Source organism: Alosa pseudoharengus, unplaced genomic scaffold (genome assembly GCF_046254945.1).
Source record: "Alosa pseudoharengus isolate Yale_2024_CS ecotype anadromous, Long Island Sound unplaced genomic scaffold, YU_APseudo_1.1 YU_APseudo_1.1_scf_3, whole genome shotgun sequence".
Lineage (NCBI taxonomy): Eukaryota > Metazoa > Chordata > Actinopteri > Clupeiformes > Clupeidae > Alosa > Alosa pseudoharengus.
This window is the reverse complement of record NW_027468718.1, coordinates 15973890-15994888: the sequence shown is the minus strand read 5'-3', so window position 1 is coordinate 15994888 and position 20999 is coordinate 15973890. Positions and strand designations below refer to the sequence as shown.

Here is a 20999-nt window from a genome sequence, read left to right as displayed (position 1 = left end):
TATGTGGTGATATTTCAGTAAAAACATTGAGAGCAACTTTTTTTTACAGCTTCGTAGCTTTATTTCAGTCCTTGCTTCAGGACAGGTGCATTTAGAAAGATTCTTTTGTAAGTAATTTTCTCACAGACCAGAGTGAACAGGTAAAAAAAAAGTCCAGTTGAACAGAGAGCACATGGATCCACTGGTCACGGATGGACACAGAGAGCTGCCATAAACTAAGGAACAGTGGTGAGCACGAGGCAAAAACGTCTCTACTCAGACATACACCTACTCAGACATGGGTCACACTTGACCTTTATAGTCTCATATAGACTATATATACAGATGTTCATATTATCAACAACTTATTTGTTTACACTCTGTTAACAACAATTTACGGTTGAGGTTGTGATTAGACGTTCACCAATTGTTCGACCACAATTTGAAAGACTGAGCCTGGGTAGACTATCCCAGAAAAGTATTACCAAGACGTCGTTCACCTGACTAAACCAGTGGCCGAGCCGTGAATGTAAGTTTGCATTTGCCCTCACTGCTTTTCATGCTACGGTATTCGACTCAATTCATGTCCTAATTCCTCTTTCTATTCCCTTAAACTAAGGCCACTGGGAGCATTTAGGTTTCATATTGCTTTCTAGACTTTAGCCAACTGCATGTGAGGGAGAATGCAAACTAAAGGCCTCTAAAGCTGTAGTGTGTGGGTACAAATGGACCGCCTCAAAGCCAACAGTTTGCTCATCTGCTACATAAAAACAAAATTTTTTACACACATGTCCCTCTTGAGGAGAGCATTCAATACCTCTTTTACCCTAAAATGTGTATTTGTGCATCAAACAAAATAACCTGCTGTATACACAGTAGGACTTAAAGTACTAAAGTTGAGTGCATTTTGCAGAAGATATGAAAATTATTTACATAGCATTGCACAATTGCCTAAATGTGTCCAAAAAATGGTTATTCAACAGCAACTATTTAAAGCTTAACATGAGGAAAATAAAGCTAGCTATTTATGGGGATGTATACTGGTCAATATGGGGTCAATATAAGTCTACAGTATTACAGCAGAACCGTACAGGAAGATGATGTAAACCCATGTAGACCCATTCAGAACCCAAATGTATTGTTGTATATTTAGATAAAAATATATATATTTTTACATGCAGCTATATGCAGGAAATTGAAAAAAAGAAGGCATGGCACTAGTATAGTCAAAACTTAGAAAAAGTCCCCACAAATGTAAAAAATAAAAAAGGTTCTCCTAACAATCTCTACCTTGGCAAGAGACTGAACATTTTAAGTGTTCTACAGAGAACCGTTTCCTGGCAAGAGTCTTAATATTTTATGCATTAAATTCAATAGCTCAATAGAGAGTTCTGTAATGAACCATTTCTGAAAGGTGTTCAGTGTTCCCTGTGGGGGGGGGGCTATCTTTCTAAGAGACTGTTCTCAAAGTGAGTTCTAATAACTCTTTGACACAAATCACTTAAGACAGTAATCAGCTCAGAGAAACCAACTGCTGTCTTTGTGACAGGATGGTGTAGAGGTCCCGATGTCTTCAGAGTACAATTCATAATACAGTTATTAGATATCCAAAGCCTAATCCTATTCCTAATCCATTGTCAAGCCTATGATATGCAGTCACACTAAAACCCAGTGAACACATCGGGGTGAGCGCCGCGATCATCCTACAACTATGTCCACATCCACCTCATCGTTGTTGTATCTGGACACTAGCGGCTCTTCAGATGCCTGTGAGATGCTGTCCACTGGCTCTTCGCCGACCACAGGGCGCTGTTCCATCTCCTTTCTCTCGATTGGACTGTGGAATAAGGGACACAAAGTCAGATCAATCATGTCAATCACTGATATTTGGTTTCTTATTGGCTCATGTGTCCAACGTCGGCTCACCTGCTGAGGGGTCTCTGGGTGGGCCTGGTGCCTTTGGTCTCTATGCAGGGGAGTGGGGTTGAGGTCTTCATCTCACCTGTCAGACAAACCAAAACCAGCTGAGCACGCAAAATATCATACAGTTGTCTGAACATTAGGACAATATGTGGCCAGTGAACTTCCCGTTTGAAGTCAATATCTGAATAAACATGCAGTATATGCTGCATATGATGTAAACAGCGGAAACCACAGGAAACTATTTAAATGTGGAAACCATTCTAATGTAAACACTGGAAACCAATGGAAACCATTTAAATGTGGAAACTATTCTAATGTAAACATTGGAAACCATTTAAATGGACATAAATGCGAGCGTACCGTCTGAGGCCGCGTGCCTGACGGAGGGGCAGCGAGAGTGGCTGGACAGTGATGGCCGGTTGCTGTCGGAGCTGATATAGGAGACGGTGTCGTCACCCTCGGCCGTGGCCTGCAGAGATGCGCGGTAGTAGATGAGCGGCTTCCAGCACTCCTCCCGGTTGTTGACCGTGTGCTCGCCCGCGTACTTCTGCAGGTAGCTGTACCTACGGACACAAGAGTGATAATCTGATAGATTGGTAATCTGGAATTGGTGAAAAGCATGCAGCGTTGGATGACCAACTGACAATTACTGAACCCTGTCTGGATTTCCTCATCTGGTGGATATGTTAAGGTTATGTTGACACCAGAGGCCTATACTATGAAAATGGATAAATGGTATATTGAGCCTAAACCCAAAGGTGCAATCAATTTCAGTGGAGGCAAAAGTTTGTGCCGACTGACTTACTTCATAATTCTTTTACAGTTTAAAGCAAATTATTGAACATTTTTACACAAAAAAAACATTCAAAGAAAACGCTTCCACCGTCAAATTTGAACACACTTCTGGCTTTAGGCTTGATGGATCACTAATCTCATTCTCTGATATATTCTCAAGGAATTTGCCCAAAGGTCTTTACATTACCGACTGTGTGACCATGGTGACATTCTGTCTGCTGCGACCATGTGACAAAGCATCAGTCTGCAGACGGTGTGGACACTTACACAGTCTTTTTGTCCGGCTTGAGGAGCTTGCTGGAGAACTCGCTGAGGATGGTGAGGTATGTGATGTTGGGAGGAGCATGCCTCTCTGCCTGCTGAACAAAGCCCTGGAACACAAAATCGACGCCATCCCTACAGAATACACGGAAAAAAAAACACAAAACAAGTTAAAACAGAACATTTCAATGAAAATATAATTCATCATGCACTGTTATCCGAATCGTACATAAAGGATAGACCTTCTGGTAGAGCATGTGATGCACAAGCAATGCTGTAGAGGATGTTTCATGCTGAAACTGCAGCAGGTGTTGTATTAGGGTTAATGACCCCAGAGTGTCATGATAGCACAGCCCATCATCACTGACTGAGTTACAGTGAAGAGAACTTCCAGTTACAGAGGTGGTTAAAAGACAGGAGCCCTCGGCGGAGGTGTATCGAGTAGGCTACCTGTGGATCATGGCCAGTGACTCGCGGGACTTGATCTGGTCCCAGCCGAAGGTGAGGGAGAAGCGTCGGGCCAGCTCCTTAATGCTGCTGTAGGTCTGCACGTCCGAGCGCCGCCCGCTGCTCCCACCCTCCTGCTCCTGCTTCAGACGCAGGTAGAGCTGAGGCACACAGAGAGAGAGGAGAGGGGAGGGGAGGAGAGGGGAGGGGGTCAGAGAAGAGGGAACGATTGGGAAAGAAGAAAGGAGAACAGAAAGGAGTCACAGGAAATAGAGAGAAGAGATGGAGAGATGGAGAGTGACAAGAGGAGAAAAGAGGAAAGGAATGGGACGGGAAAGAAAGGGAGGATAAAGGGGAAAGAAAGGACCAGAGTAGAGAGAGTGAGAGAGAGAGAATGTAAACAAGTGATACAAGTCTGCCAGAAAAAGATTTGATAGCTGATCCATCTACACAGAAGGGTTTCACTCATCATACTGTTCAGATTGATCAATGGGTTTGACATGGCCAACAGGCCATACAGTGCTGCCTCAAAGACTAGCCTTGTCAACTAACATACACTAGCAAAAGCACTGTTAAATCCACGCCAGGACTGAATGCCCATGAAAGTGCTGATTAATCACCAGACACTTCATCAGTTCCACAGTACAATCAACCAATACGAGACCAGTGAGTCACAGTACAAGGACACTCCTTCACACCTTCACACGTCTCACACGTTCATTTCAATGAGGGCATGGGTATGCTTTTCACTGTTAGGACTACCCTTAACCAACCGATGTGTGTCCTCTTCTAGTTTAAACCAGTCAAAGGAGCCAAAACATAAAAAGAGAGCGGTGACAGTTCATCAGTCCCCCTCAGTTTTTCCAATCCCTTGCCCCTCACTGGGGATCTAGCGGTGGCCAAACAAAGAATGGAGGTGATCTAGAACATTCCAATGGGTTCACGGATTGGGGGGGGGGGGGGGGGGCGGGCTGGTGGAGGATTTCTGTGTGTGTCTGAGAGGTGCTGACAGCTGCATGGGGCTATTCAGGACCAACATGGGGGGGTGGGGGTGGAGAGGTGACATGAGTTGGCATGAGGCCAAGCAGATGTGTCCTGCATAGAGGTGTCCGATAAGGAGAGATGGAGAGTGAGAACGTGTGTGTGTGTGTGTGTGAAAGAGAGAGAGAGAGAGAGAGAGAGAGAGAGAGAGAGAGAGAGAGAGAGAGAGAGGAGAGAGAGGGAAATAGAGACAGAGTGATGGAACAAGAGAATGAGATAACAGTGACAGAAAGAATGAAAGATAGATGGATGGAAAGACTGAGCATACTGAGCAAATGGTCCAGATCCATTTTCAAGGACTCTGCCCACCCTGCCCACCACCTGTTCAACCTGCTTCCCTCCGGCAGGCGTTTCAGGTCAATAAATGCACGCACCGCCAGACTAACCAACAGTTTCTTCCCCTGGGCCATACCTTCACTAAACCAAAAAAAGAACCCTCTGCAAACTCTGGCCACCCCCCCCAATCTTCCCCTCCCTTGCCATGATCAACCACTAACACCTCTGGACAATATTGCATTCTGTGCACCTATGCACTAGGCACTTTCTTGCTATTAGGCTGCGGCTATTTTACTGATGTGTGCTGGAGGGTGTTCTGTGTGGGAGGGTTTGGAGGGTATTTCTGTGTGTAAATGCTGTGCTGCGTTTGGGGCTGGGTGGATGAGAGTGTGTGTTTGGGGCTGGGTGGATGAGAGTGTGTGTTGGGGCTGGGTGGATGAGAGTGTGTGTTGGGGCTGGGTGGATGAGAGTGTGTGTGAGAGTAAGAGAGAGTGCAGAGCATATAGGGGATGTTTTTCTGTATGTTTACTTATTTATTTATGAATTATTTATTGCTCTTTTTAAAAGCACTGACCAAGAGTGGCAACTTGAATTTCGTTGTGTTGATACTCTGTATTTTATGCAATGACAAATAAAGCTTCCATCTATCTATCTACATAGGAAAGAAAGATGGGGGGGTGTTTTGACTCTCCCTTCTACTCCATCTTTGACTCTCCATTATACTCCATCTGACACCTCATTGCCATCTTTGACAGGAAGGTGGGAAATAGAAGGACAAAGTGAGAAAGAAACAGAGAGCGAAGAAATATATATATATCTTTTTTTTTTAAATAAAAATAAAATAAAGACCCTGAGCTCCATATACCTGCTGCAGACACAGCATCAGTGTCCGCGCACTCTCAATCTTGTCCATCTGCCGTGTCCGGTTCAGCGTCTCTTTGATGATGTCCCCAAAGTCAGAGTAGTACTGCAACAAGAAAGAACATCCACACACACACACACACACACACACACACACACACAGACAAAAACAGAAAGAGACAGAGAGAACATTCAGTGTTTCTTTAGAACTTTAGAAGGGGTCACTCAAACTCATACACACACATGCTGTCCCCACAGGGTCTCCAAGCACATGTTGTTGCCGTGGGAATGCAGGGGCCTCCGCTTGTGATGTTGCATAAGCAGATGGATGCCAATGGCCGCCTGCTGAGCTAGTGCTTTTCTGTTCCACAAGCCTCTCATCCTGCTTAAGGAGTCTCTCTGGTCCATCGGTCTGTGGCTGACCAGAGAGTTCTGGGTCTGCGGCGCCTCTGCACGTTAACGCTAAAGAACGATTTGTCCAGCCCTGATGGCACAAAAGAGCAAATCTGCTCCAGAAGGCCTGGAGTATGTGTGGGGGTATGTGCATGTGCAAGTGTGTGTGTGTGTGTGGGTGTGTATGGGTATGTGTGTGTATGAGCGTATGTGTGTGTGTGTGTGAGTGTGTGTGTGTGTGTGTGTGTGTGTGTGTGTGTGTTTGTGTGTGTGTGTATGTGCGTGTGTGTGTGTGTGTGTGTGTGTGTGTGTGTGTGTGTGTGTGTGTGCGTGTGTGTGTGTGTGTGTGTGTGTGTGTGTGTGTGTGTAAACTCCCATTCATCACACCTAAGCTCATAATTCTCGAGGTTTAACGGCACACTCTGACTAGCTAGAGATTAATTGCTCCAATTAATTGCTCCCCCCTCGTTTCCTTTTCCAAGCGTCTAATCCACTGCTGAATGAGAAGGTTAACACCGAGACCCAACCCCCCTGCTGCTGCACAGCAACACCGCCATGTGCTCCACATTTACCCCCCACCACCACCCGACTCCCACTGATCTGGGACCTGTGGAGCGTCCATGCTCTTGTGGAGACGTGTGTACACGGAGTCCTGTGCACACTGACTCAGCTGTCCAGCTTGGAGGGCCTCTCTCACTCAGACCCAGTGCTGGCCTCAGTGTGGTTACTATTGTTCTGAAAAAGATGTTGTTATTTGTTCTGAAAAAGATATTTTAACATTTAACCTGGCAGGGGGTCAGTGAACACACACACACACACACACACACACACACACACACACACACACACACACACATACACACTTGTTGGGGTGTGTGAAAGGGGGGTAGGGAGTTGGGTTGTGTCCTGTGTTCTGGACACGGGCCTATCAGTGTTGAAGAGTGGCCTGGGCCTGCGTGCCGACCCTCTCTAGCAGAGAGAGATAATCTGCCGCGGAGCCCCACTCTGGACGGCCCTTCCCCCCATCACAAGCTGGAGACCCTGCAGGATCAGACAAATCCTCTCCCACACGGACTCTGTGACCCAGGGACAGAGAAGCTGGGGGAACAGGAGGGGGGTGGGGAGAGATGTCTAAAGAGAAAGACATGAAGAAAAGACCCAGGGAGAAAAGAGAGATGAAGATAGAAAGAGAGACACAAGACACAAAGAGAAGAGAGAGAGAGAGAGAGAGAGAGAGAGAGAGAGAGAGAGAGAGAGAGAGAGAGAGAGAGAGAGAGAGAGAGAGGGAGAGAGAGAGAGAAATGGGGCACAGACAGTGTGGGCTCCTATCAAGCCCAAATGAGCCCCCACGTTAGCGTTAGCGTTAGCATGGCACAGTTCAACTCCGTGGGAGTAACGTGGAGCAGAAGACCTCACCTGACACATGACTTATCTCCCCTGGCCCAGACGCACCTCCCCCTGTTTACCTTCAATAAAATATGCATTCAACACGGCTGGACTGGCCGGCGGATTGGCAGCGCAGGTCAGCCTGTAAACAAGCGATGGCTTGTCAGTCGCAGCGGTCAGTGCACGCAGGAAGCCGGGCAAACAAGCGCGCAGGGGTTTTATTCTGACCGACGCCAAATTTCTGTCATCCGCCGCCGACTTTGAAAGGCATCGTTCATGGTGACGGCCAGGCGGAGGTGGGGGTGGAAGGGGGGGTAGGAGGGAGGTGGGCGCGTGGTGGCGCAGTCTGCCTTGATCAGGGGGAATGTTGATGAGGGTATGGCTGCCCAGGCCAAATGCCTGCACCGGAACGGCATACCAGGCATGTCAGACCATCACAAACACATGTATGTGCACACATACGCACACACAAAAAAAACAAACACAAACACACACACACACACACACACACACACACACACACACACACACACACACACACACACACACACATACAGTACATATACACACACACACACACACACACACACACACACACACACACACACCAAACAGACAGACACCAACAAATACAAATGCACACACAGACAGACACACACAACTGTACAGTACATATTCCAGGTCTGTTTTTTTTTTATTCAGACCAGCTGTGGTTGTACATATTCTATTTATTTACTGTCTGTGGTATTAACATTTCTCAATTCACAGTTTCACAACTATTTAGCTCATGTTTGAGGAACCAACAAAGTTACTAAGCAACCCACGAACCACAAGCCACGAGGATAAACGTGCACCAGAGTCCTGGTCAATCGATAGCGTGCAATCTGTCTGACCCCCCCCCCCCCCTGCTCCAACCAGACACCTCGCTCTGCCCTGCTGACCCCAAAACCGGAATGGAGGGCATATTCACTTGTTGCGTCGGACACGTGAGGGGCTACTCTTGGAGCATGTGAGAGAGTGTGCTATTGATTCTAATCGATCAGTTGCTTAACCTTTGCACAACCTCATATCCTGTTTGCTTTCAGTTCTGCTGTGGCTCTCTGCGGCTTGGAAACTCACAGACGCAGATCGGCAGACAGAGAACATTGCTCTCCTCACTGATCGCTGACCAGACAACAGCTCTCAAACACACCGCTAGTCTCAGATTTTCAGATATCCGGCGCAGTTGGATGCTTCTATCAATGATGCATCTACTTTCACGTTTAGTTTCATTGGCGTGTAGTGGCAGACGGAGTGGGGCTGTGGAGAGGGAGAGGGAGAGAGTACCTTCATGTACTGTTTGAAGATCTCTGCAGCCATGCTCATCTCCAGCACGCTGGTCACGATCAGCTTACAGTAGGCAGCCAGCAGGTTCCGGCGCTTGTGCAGGTCCTCAAGCCGAGTGCTGCCACACTCAGTGTCCAAACCACTGACTACACACACACACACAGATAGATAGACAGACAGACACACACACAAACACACACACACACACACACAGACAGACAGAGAGAAAATAATTACGCCACTAAATATCCTCCATATTATTTTACACTATTCTTTAGCACATAATGTATCTATTACTACAACCATATGGACCCTTTCAAGAGAGTTCCATTATCAGCATCATAGTTGGCCCCACAAGACTTCCTTTTTAACATTCCATATGTTATCTTAATGCAGAGGAAGTAGATTGGGGCCCAAATAGAACGTTCAAGCATTGTTTTTGTTTTTATTGTTGAAAGGGTCTATAGGATCGAGTCCAATAGAGAGGGCTGGAGTGGGAGAGCTGTTTTGGCATTCATCCGGCAAGAAACAGATAATACACTTAAAGAATGCAGAGACAAGTGAGTTTCCAACATGTAATAATGTATCCTCCTGAAGTGAGAAGTCAACACCCTCACTCCATAACTCAATGTCAGTCTTTGCCCAGTGACTGATTCCTGAAGCCACTACCTAATAGAACAAGTTTGGATTACGCCATAGGAGACAAGGACTAAATCTAATCTTAAGGCTTCTTTTTATTACTTGTTACGAGCCAATACACCCAGATTACATTTGTTTCAAAAAGATGAAAACACGCCGTATGGGAGAGCAAAAAGGAAGGCCTCCCTAGTGCATGTGTTTGAAGACACAACATGATTAAATGTGGTCAATTTCCTGCTGATGATTAAATATCCATTAGATCAGTAGCATCCATTAATCAATAAATTCATTATTTAACTCAATACAACAAAGCAATGTTATTGCATGTGGAAAATACTGTATTCCAAATAAAAGCCTGCCGTTATTTGTATTGATCTGAGTGCTTATTGTGTAATCCATTTCCATGCGTGCTGTTTTTCTGCCTTAGATCTCTAAATGCTTTTGTTGGACAGGGGGAAAAACACTGAAATAATGTTCCTCTTTACCAGAGCAATTTCTCTTCCGATCAGCTAATCTGTTGGAAATGACCAGTGACCTGCATCTCTCGCAGCCTTGTGTTTGGGGGCGCACTAACGGCTCTCTGTGAAATTGCCCATTTAATGATTGCCGGGAAAACGTCTGGATAAGAAATGCTAATGACCTCTTGGACTAGCTGTCTAATAGAGATGTATAAAAATTAATTTGCGTTTGCATGATTTCCTTGCAGATTTCTGGGGTTAAACGAAAGGTCACGCTTGAATGGGCGGCTGTGAAAGCTAGTCAATCCTTCTGGGCCCATCGCGTACGGTAAAGCAGAGACTCAATGTATCAAACAGCGCGCACACATTTCATATGAGAATATTTTACCATTAATAAGCCAACAGGCTGAAGTGCCAGTATTTTTCTTTCAGAGCTGGCCACATCTTGCAGGCCGTCATGTTTAACAAAGAGAAAGACTGCCACCTTGTGGAATTAAGCTGCTCACTGAAAATCACAACAAGCCTTCAGACACCTGTAAAAAAAGGTAGCGCCAGCTACTGTACTTGGTATATATAATATATGGAAAAAAATGAATTAGCTGTTTGGGAAATCATTCCGCCAGCGAAAATACCACAATGACTCCTTTAATAAAAACACTTTTATGAAACACTTATTGAGAAAAAGGCAAAGCAGGCAAAGCCTTTTGCTGCACATGTGGGAAGAAGTAGAGAAAAGAAGTGTGTGTGTGTTTATGTGTGTGTGTGTCTGTGTGTGTGTGTGTGTGTGTGTGTGTGTGTGTGTGTGTGTGTTTGTGTGTAAACATATACTTCATCATTTCCTCTCACCCCGGGTGCTATGGCCGTCCGTCTCGGCGCCGGTGAAGACATGGTCCAGGATGAAGGTGACCAGGGCCTTCTGCAGCTTGGGGTCAGGGGCGTAGAGGAGCAGAGGGGTGCCCGACGCCGGCTCCCACACCTGCAGCTGGTAGTTATGGGCCACGAGCACGTCACACAGAGACACAAATGCCTAAGGGGGTTTCAGAGAGGGACAGTGCGTGACTGAGAGCCTGACCCACATCAACGCCGGATCGAAACAACAGCACAGTCTAACACCCAGTGCGTGTCTGCTGTGTTCCAACTGCAACAACGCTATCAATAACTGCATGCAGTATGCTAGAGAGACATGGTTTCCTTGTGGGCTAATGGATGGTTTTTATCAGAGACAAATGTGATGGAGATCGACTACAATACAACGAGAAAGTGAGCCCTTTTTGTCTGGCCAGGACAGTTAAGAGTCATCTCCATTACTCCAAACAGCAGGGTCCTGGAGGAGGGAGCGCAGATGAAATATCCCTGAGGAGTTTGGCCACTCGCAACGCGGTTTTTCATGTCTGCATTCTCAAGGCAGTTCCACCAAACTACACGCAATTAGGAAATGGCCTTGATGGGGGAGATACCGAGAGGCGAACAACTGGGACGGCCTATTTGCAGGCATTCCACTTGTAAACAGCCTCTCTGAACCCAAGGCCTCGGTTCACGTTGGACTTTAACAAGGAAACGGTTCGGTTGCCAGACACGCACTCTCTACAAACAACAAAGTCCTAATGGTATTTCGGCATCGAAAACAATAGTCTGACTCAAATAAGCAAAGATCAAACTCCAAGCAGGGGTGACAATTCCGGAATGTGGGTGAGTTTTACTGGTAAGAGAGATGAGCAGACATGTCGTACAGTACCTGTTCCCGGACCTGCTGCTCCATGTGGGTGAGGCAGCGATGACATTTCTCACAGAAGGCTCGGAGCTGGGTCCTCTGGCGGATGACTGCCTCCTGAAAGCACACGCACACATACGCACACACACACACACACACACACACACACACACACACACACACACACACACACACACACACACACACACACACACACACACACACTGTCTTTTAATGGCATACACCCACTTTTTCACACAGCAAAAAAATCAGGCAGAAAATTAACAGCATGACGTGAAGAGAGACATTTTATTTTTAACTTCAAAAAAACAGCAAGCCACAATCCAGCGCAAAAACAGATCAATAACATAAAGGTAGGGAAAAAATATATCAACCCTCTGTCATCTAAAAAGCTCAAACACACACACACACACACAAACACACACACACACACACACACACACACAGATCTGTGTGTGAGAGAGAAGTGTGTGAGTGCAGGGTAGCAGGGCCCATCTTCAGAGGCGTGCGTCGGCAGACAGAGACTGCGCTGGCGTAATTAGGCTAAATAATGCGATGTGATGGCGGAGCACAGGAGGGCTCGGGGAGCGGCGCGCGGATGAAAGCTCGGCGCCAGCCGCCGCAGCAACGCTCCCTCGTGTAAAAAAAAAAAAAAAACTCCTCTTTCATAATTACAGCGTTGTGGCGCTCCGGGGAGCGAAGACAAGGAGGAGGAGGAGGAGGAGGTGAAGAGGAGTGGGACGAGGGGGGTGGGGGGTCTTAGGAAGTGCCTGTCCCATTTCAGTTTAGTGTGGTGGAGGCACGTCACAAAGACGGCACAATTTCATTCCCAAGGACCCAGGAGAGATTGTTTTCATCCAATGATAATAATAACCCCCCCCCCCCTCGTTCTCCTCTAAGTGTGGCTCAGCCATACCCAACACCCCCAGCCATACCCAGTGGTACACAGTGACATTAGAATTGCAGATGGAGGCCGAAGTGCTGGAATTCCAGCCGGCCCCTGTCAGTTATTGATGGAGAGGTTTTCCAGTGGACGTGGTCATCCTTACGCCTCGCCCTGATCCTCCCTCCACCACCACCCCTCCTACTACCTCCAGCCACATTAGTCCATCAATATTTCAGTGCCTCCGGGGTCAGAGGTCAACGTGGAGGCAGGAAATGTGATTATGCCAAGCGCCTGGAAACACTGGGGGTGGGTTAGAGTGGGCTTAATCAGGCGGACATTAGAGATCAGATCACGTTACGCGTGTCCCAACGCCACACAGGCAGGTAGCCGCTAACACGCAACCGCTCCAATCCATCACCCAGGCGCACTAGCCCTTGGCAACTGCACATCAAATCACTGGCATTTGCGTAACTTATTAAAAAAAATGCGTCAGACGTAACCTCCAGGGGGATCCTGATGAGCTCTGGCCCACACTCTGTAGTGCTACTGCTTATCTCAACATCAAAGGCCAACTCTGTGTGTGTGTGTGTGTGTGTGTGTGTGTGTGTGTGTGTGTGTGTGTGTGTGTGTGTGTGTGTGTGTGTGTTTTGGCTGATCATATTCCACCCCAGTCACGCGGCTAAATCATCAAGATAAATCTGACCACTAATTCATCACTTTGAACCTGGTATGGACGTGGTGAACGTGTGCATGGAAACCTAAAGGTAGAGTCCGCCATTCTGGCAAGTACTGTTGATACTGAGCCAATCAAATCACAGCTCTCCCTTCCATGTTGTTGAAGCATGTTGACTGTTGACTGAGTTGCTATGGAGTCTATGGCTCGACCCAAGCCACTTGGTATGTTTCCCCTTTAAAGTTTATAGTTTTAATATTGACGCACTCAACTGAATGAACATCTAAAGAACACCATGAGGAGCAATTAACTGAATTAATTAATTAGAACAAATTAATTTGACAAAAAAGTGTAGGGGTTAGACCTGCCAGCTCTGTCTTTGCCACTGTTTTAGAGAGTGGAGATGCTTTTGGTAGTTACAACTCTGCTCTAGTGAGTGCAGACGCTCAGAGACTGGCTTGGTTGCTATAACTCTAAGTGCTGATTCCCTCCCAGCGTGTCCAGGTTTTGCAGCACGCAGCACTGGACTAAACTTACCCTTGAGGCAGCCACCTCGCCGAAGCTGTGGAGCTTCCAGAGGATAGACAGACCCACACATCGCAGAGCTTCCACCACCACCTGAGACACAGAGAGGGACAGAGGGGACAGAGACAGGGAGATGAAAGCTTTCAGACTATGATACTGCATGGAAGTTTTACAGATGCCTTATTGGATGAAAACTTGTTCCTGTTTGACATCAGACAAACCCATCAGTTTTATCCAACATTCTGACAGTCTACGGTCTACAAAAAATAATTGGTAGCAGAAGTTTTATTTTTATTCAATTAAAAATGTAATCCAAAGTATGAGACAAGTTACAATAACAGGTTACAGTAATAATATACAGTAATACAACTAATAAATAAATCAAGTAGTCAGTGTAGTGTTTAGATTTACATAGCTTTAGTACCTCCGCAGGAAGTCCTCCGTGTTTGGTCTCTGCTATGAGCAGTTTAGACACCTGGTCATGCAGTCCCCACTTAGACATGTGTTGACCACTGAGGATAGAGGTCACAAGGTCAAATCACTTCACACAAATGACCAAGGAGTAAAAAAAAACCTGAAATAATTCAAATATGGAGTCACCATACATACTTATGGAAAGCAGTAAGTTTTCTCAGTGTGGACAGAATTTCTTCAGCTTTTTCTTTATCCTCAGTGAAGTGTCCCTCCTAAAACAGAGACATAAGGGTAACGTCCGAGCATTGTCCACAAATTTAGCGTCCACTGCCCTTTTCCCCTTAGAAACACTATAGCATCAAACCACACAAGCATCAGAAACAGAAGAAAGAAATACGGTACATAGGCAGAGCATACAGTGAAGCTCAGGTGATGCCGCTCACCTTTAGCACGTCTTCTAAAAGTGTTCCCAGGTGAGCGGTCCAGCGCTGGATGAGCTGGTCCATGACGGGGATCACGTGGTCGTGCCAGGGGGACTCCTCGGAGCTGAGCGCCAGGTAGGAGCGGGCAGCGGCCTCCAGCAGAGCCTGGTCGGTGTGCCCGCTCACAGCAGCCTCCATCCGAGCCAGCAGGCCCTGCACAGCCTGCAGTGGGGGGGGGGGGGACGGGGGGGGGGGGGGGGGGGATGTGCACTGTCAGACTCCAGCCACCAGGGGGAGATGGTACACTCTGTTGACATTCATTAAATTCTTTCGGTGGAACTGAGGGGCTGCATGGCAGACCAGTGTGCTTGTGTGTATGTGTAGGAAAACAACATTCAAAGTAAAAAAAATAAATAATAGGTTTTCACTGATGCAGCCAAAAATTGTGGAGTTTACATAGAAGTATCCAAATGTAGGGAAATGAATAGCCAAAAAACCAAAATAGGTTCTAAATGTACATCTTAAAAGGGTTCTTCTGTGGAAATGAGCTTAAAAACTCCTCAGATGTCCAGCTGGAAGAATAAGAACATGGAGTTGCAGATCTCACCTCGCTGTGTTCCTCTCCCGACGTGATCACCTGGAAGTACTGAGGTATTTTGAGTAGTGATGTCATCATCTGCACATCCTCTGAGTACTGAGGAGACAACAGAGGAACTGTAAGTGTCAAAAGAAGATGGCTGCATGTCGCATGCACTACACCTCATCATCAGACATCCAAACGAGACGCACACACAACACTGCTAGCTCCATCTGACATGAGCAGAAAACAAATTAGCATTAAAATGTTTGGCATTTTAGCTAGCTTAGCTGAGCCTTCAATCCAGAGCTTTATCAGGGCACCAACATACCAAAACAATTATTTAACATTATTCAAGATTACAAACTTATCTTTCTTTAGATTACATATTTTCAAGTAACAGAGGTTTGCTGGAGGTGGAGTTGGGTGATTTATCAAACTGTTCCCCCAGTGACCTACTTTACATAGCAGCTGAGGCAGCACCCTCAGCAGGTGAGCCGTGAGGCCAACACACTCATCCTGCTGACTCTTCTTGTCTTTAGCACCGATAACCTGCGCACAGAACACACACACACACACACACACACACACACACACACACACACACACACACACAGACAGACAGACACACACACACACACACACACAGTACATACAGACTCTTAGTATCATCATTGCCATAAACTGCAACTGGTCCTATACTTGTCCTATACTGAATGTAGTATACTGCTGTAGTACATTTTTCTCCTATATCTTTCTGTCATATCATAACTGTCCCTAACCAGAAAAAACACATAAACAGTGATGCAGGCAGGGCTGCATGTGTGTGGATGTGGATGTGGATGTGGATGTTTATATGAGGTGTGGATGTTTATATGTGGATGTGGATGTTTATATGAGGTGTGGATGTTTATATGTGGATGTGGATGTTTATATGAGGTGTGGATGTTTATATGTGGATGTGGATGTTTATATGAGGTGTGGATGTTTATATGAGGTGTGGATGTTTATATGTGGATGTGGATGTGGATGTTTATATGAGGTGTGGATGTTTATATGTGGATGTGGATGTGGATGTGGATGTTTATATGAGGTGTGGATGTGGATGTGGATGTGGATGTGGATGTGGATGTGGATGTTTATATGAGGTGTGGATGTGGATGTGGATGTTTATATGAGGTGTGGATGTGGATGTGGATGTGGATGTTTATATGAGGTGTGGATGTGGATGTGGATGTTTATATGAGGTGTGGATGTTTATATGTGGATGTGGATGTGGATGTTTATATGAGGTGTGGATGTTTATATGTGGATGTGGATGTGGATGTGGATGTGGATGTTTATATGAGGTGTGGATGTGGATGTGGATGTGGATGTGGATGTTTATATGAGGTGTGGATGTGGATGTGGATGTGGATGTTTATATGAGGTGTGGCGTTGGCACCTTTTTGCCTGTGGCTCTGCCGGCCAGTGGAGGTCCCTCTGCAGCCTGTCTGACCGATGCCAACAGGACCTCCAGCACAAAGCGCAGCTCAGCGGGGCTCACAACTACACACACACACACACACACACACACACACACACACACACACACACACACACACACACACACACACACACACATACAGAAACATGCATATAATTCTATACAGTCGTTTTGGTTTAACTGTAAAATAATACACCTACTGTGACCTACAGTATTTCATAAGATATGAGGTATGAATTGGGAGAGAGAGAGAGAGAGACAGAGAGACAGAGCGAGAAAGAGAGAAAAGAGAGACTGGGTGTACAGTATGTAAGTGTATGTATCTAGGTGAGTATGAGTCTGAGAATCTGTGCATGTCTGAGTGTGTGTGTGTGCATGTGTGTGTGTCTCTGTGTGTGTGTGTCTATGTGAGATGTGTCAGTCTGTGTCTGAGTCTGTGAATGTAGGTCCGTGTGTGTGTGTGTGTGTGTGTGTGTGTGTGTGTAAGACCTTACCTTGCTCCTGGGCTGGAGGTGAGGAGGAGGAGGAAGAGGAGGAGGAGGAGGGTGGAGAGGGCTGCAGGAGCAGCGAGGTGAGTGAGGCCCAGTCCCTGAGCACAGCCCCGCCACACTCCCACAGGCTGTCCACCAGGTATACCACATGCTCGTGCAGCTGGACACCAACACACAACACACACACAACACACACAACACAACACACACAACACACACACAACACACGACACACACACAACACACACAACACACACGACACACACACAACACACGACACACGACACACACGACACACACACAACACACACACACACACACAACACACACACACAACACAACACACACACAACACAACACACACACAACACACACACAACACACAACACACACACAACACACACACACACAACACACATACACACACAACACAACACACACACAACACACACACAACACACAACACACACACAACACACACAACACACACACAACACACACAACACACACAACACACACACACAACACACACACAACACACTCAGTTCAATCACTCATTTGCTTTATGGATAGAGCATCAGAGTATGAATTACTAAGCACTAAAGCGAAAGGGGAGAATTATCCTTTTAACAGGAGGAAACCGTGAACAGAACCACGCCCATAAGAGGAGACCCATTCAGGCATACAGTGCACACAAACATGTCTATATACACTAAACTGTGTTCGACGGGGTCTTTCTGTCACCACTGGCTTGCTCAAAGAGGTTTGTTAAGTGTCTTGATGACCATTAGTCTCAATATGATGTTCACTAATAATGAACAAAAGTCATTTTCATTTCATTCACTTTATCTTTTGCATCATTTGGTGCCCAATGTTAACACATGGTGGTCTTCACTCTACCCTGTTCTCTTTGCTCTTCAACGCTGTTTAGTTGTGACGGTGCCTTTCTCACCTCGCTCTCCTCTGAGAAGTGCATCAGGGCCCGCACTCTGGCCAGCGTTAGGTCCCTGTGCCGCTCCGCACCTGTGGCCCCCTCCCTGGTCGGCACGTCAGGCTCAACAAGCAGTCTGGGAGAACAGAAAGGGGGAACGAGAAAATGGTTTCTTTCCATTAACAAAAAAAACGTCCATGTCTATTTCTTAGTTTTTTTCAATCACTAACAAGCGCTTACCCATACTTCAGATACTTTTTCTAAACTCTTAACACAGACTCACATCTAGAAAACACAATTGGCCAAATGGATCATTTTTTCTTCTCAAAAACACATTTTGTTAAATATATTACTAACACATATTTCTCTGCACACACTAACTTTACCAAAACACTGGAAATCTGACTCAAAATGAAATTATTCTGTCAAAGAAGGACACTTGTTTTCACTTCACAAGGTACATCCATTCAATCAAAGTACACCAGGTTTCAAAATACTGGCTATTGTTGACATTACAAAAACTGCATAGACTTTTATGTTTCAGTTTTACAGGTATTTGCATGCAATGTTTACACTAAATGTCTTGGTTGGGATTGGGAACTGTATGTCCACATGTTATGTTCACATTCAAAAGCATTCCAGTAAAAAGCAAATCAGTTTATTTTTTCCTTTACTGTTTACTACAGGAGGTACAGTAAAAATACTGTTTACAGTATGATAGAACAGAAAAGGTTTTACAGTATTGCTTACAGTGAACAACAAAATATCCATGAAACACACAAGAGCATTCTGAACAAAAAAACAACAGCAAAAAGCCCAGATAAAAAAGGGGGGGGGACTAAAAAAAGCACAAAATGACTAATCTCTGCGCTCTTCAGGATCTTCAGGGTTAGGCCACATGTTTTCATCAACATCGCATTGATTACATGGTCAATGATAGTGGCACAAATTTCATCCCTGACAACAGTTCTTGCAGCCTTTGGAATGCCACCACCACGCATTCTTACACCTCTACCTTGCCCTCTCCTTAGGCCTGCTCTTCTCCCTGACCCTGCTCCTCTCACTGCTCCTGCACCTCTCACTGGGCCTGCTCTTCTCCCTGACCCTGCTCCTCTCACTGCTCCTGCATCTCTCACTGCATCTCTCACTGGGCCTGCTCTTCTCCCTGGGCCCCTTGCTCTTACTCTTCCTAATCCAGACATACAGTGTTTGTCTTTTTTTTTTGTTTCTGTTTCTAAAAACATCACTCCTCAAAGTCCTCCTTTTACTGTATACGTGTCAATGTAATAGAAAAAAATAACCCCTGCCACTGAGTCTAAGCCAGACTGGAATCAGCTGTGGTTGGCCCAATTTACCCAACATAAATCAATTGTGTGTCAATTATTCAATTGTTTGTTTATTATCAGCTGAGATATATTGTTTTTGAACTGATATCATTGCAGAAGCAGAGGTTTTTGTACTGTATCTAAGGTTTGGAATATTGTTTTTGCTATTGTGGGATGTTGTGTGTTAACATTCGTAAATACTGCAAAAACAATCCATAATTTTGTTGGGAGGTATAGCTTGTCTGTTAAGAAAATGTAAGCATTGTGGAAATGTGTTCACTGACTGCATATCGTGTGAAAATGACATGAAATGTGCGAATGGTATGGCCACAAAAGACAGATGCTGTGCTAACTGTATTTAGAGTTTTGAAAATGTGACAACTCGTTGGACAAACGCTTGTTAGCGACTGAAAAAAACTGTAATCCTACACACTTGGCAAACCAACCTCGGGTTTCAGTTGCTTTAGCAATCAGTTCTTTTCATGAACACCCATAACATCAACAGAATGCGCCGAAAGGAGAAGAGGAATACACTGAAAAGACCGGACAGAGACACAGTCGAGGAATTGTTTTATTTTGTCTTTTTAATTATTCTTTATTTTTAAATGATTTTACCTTGTGTGTTTTATATTTTTGTTTTTTTTTATGATCTTTACCTTTTAAACTATTATTTCGCTATTGCCCTTTTATGCTTTTATTTGTTATTACTGTTTGCTTTTTTTTTTACATTGAATGACCTCTGTGTATGAAATGCACTATATAAATAAACTTGACTTGACTTGACTTGACTTGACTTGCCATGGTTCAACTCAGGCAGACCCTAGCAGACCCCTAGCAGACCCCAGGCCAGCACTGTGGCCTCTTGACTGCCTTCTTCACGGACTCTCTGAATGAGGCCATTAGAGGGCCGAGTGGCCTCTCACTGACCTGCAGTAGAGGATTTCTCCCGCAGCGGCCGCCAGAGGTCGGTTGGAAGAGTAGACAAACTGGAACATGTGCTTGAAGTCATCCTGAGAGAACGTGTCGTCACAGTACCTGACCCACAAAACAGTGTGTGGATCAGACAGAGTTCACTATGGAGCTTGGCAAATCTCATAACATTTGGTAATTAGATAGACAGACAGACAGTGAGAGAGAAAGAGAGAAAAAGAGAGAGAGAAAGAGAGAGAGAGAGAGATGGACCAGTGTTTCCCATACATTGACTTATTTGTGGCGGCCCACCACAATATCAACATTGACCACCACAATATAATTTACCAGGTTGTACTAAATTGTGCTTAAATCTGGTTAGCATTATAACCACGTTGTACTAATTTGTTGCATTTAAGTTAATTCTGCAAACCAACCACCACAAATGGAATTCAATTCTCTGGGAAACACTGTAGACTGTCAGACAGACAGATACAGAGCGAAAGAGAGAGAGACTCACTTAGAGACGGACATCAGTAGCTTCATAGCCTGCATGGCCACCTCGTGGTCTTTATCCAGCACCATAGAGAGCATCCTCTCCTACAGAACAACCCCAACAACAAATGGATTCATACACAGGCAACAACTTAGAACCCCAACACAACCAACACACTCTTTAACAGACCATTCCCATATAATCCCCATGCTATCCAAACACAGCTAAGCTAAGTTACTCAGTGAGCTTCCTGCTGAGTCCATTCATCACCTGCCATCTCTCTCACTCGTCCTGACAGTTTGTGAATCCATTCCCCTGTCTCGCCTCACACAGGTACCTACCATGCC

At 45.5% G+C, this 20999-nt stretch overlaps 1 protein-coding gene across 3 annotated transcripts in view; it reads right to left on the bottom strand.

The window, feature by feature from the left end:
- Window positions 1-44: 44 nt before the first annotated feature.
- Window positions 45-20999, bottom strand: part of LOC143100315 (cohesin subunit SA-2) — a 29130-nt gene continuing 8175 nt past the window's right edge. For 2 of the 3 annotated variants that reach the window (XM_076263375.1, XM_076263376.1), the window contains exons 13-32: window positions 20677-20756; window positions 20175-20282; window positions 17944-18058; window positions 16995-17151; window positions 16459-16562; window positions 15474-15566; window positions 15045-15131; window positions 14459-14659; window positions 14211-14287; window positions 14026-14113; window positions 13614-13694; window positions 11521-11613; window positions 10632-10812; window positions 8689-8834; window positions 5588-5689; window positions 3409-3566; window positions 2965-3093; window positions 2263-2465; window positions 1906-1981; window positions 45-1816 (exon numbers count right to left, since the gene is read on the bottom strand). In XM_076263375.1, coding sequence (XP_076119490.1) covers window positions 1678-1816; window positions 1906-1981; window positions 2263-2465; window positions 2965-3093; window positions 3409-3566; window positions 5588-5689; window positions 8689-8834; window positions 10632-10812; window positions 11521-11613; window positions 13614-13694; window positions 14026-14113; window positions 14211-14287; window positions 14459-14659; window positions 15045-15131; window positions 15474-15566; window positions 16459-16562; window positions 16995-17151; window positions 17944-18058; window positions 20175-20282; window positions 20677-20756 — 2418 coding nt within the window. In that variant the 3' untranslated portion in view covers window positions 45-1677. Of the gene's footprint in view, window positions 1817-1905; window positions 1982-2262; window positions 2466-2964; window positions 3094-3408; window positions 3567-5410; window positions 5469-5587; window positions 5690-8688; window positions 8835-10631; window positions 10813-11520; window positions 11614-13613; window positions 13695-14025; window positions 14114-14210; window positions 14288-14458; window positions 14660-15044; window positions 15132-15473; window positions 15567-16458; window positions 16563-16994; window positions 17152-17943; window positions 18059-20174; window positions 20283-20676; window positions 20757-20999 lie in introns of those variants that run through there. The other variant, XM_076263377.1, reaches the window with a different exon arrangement.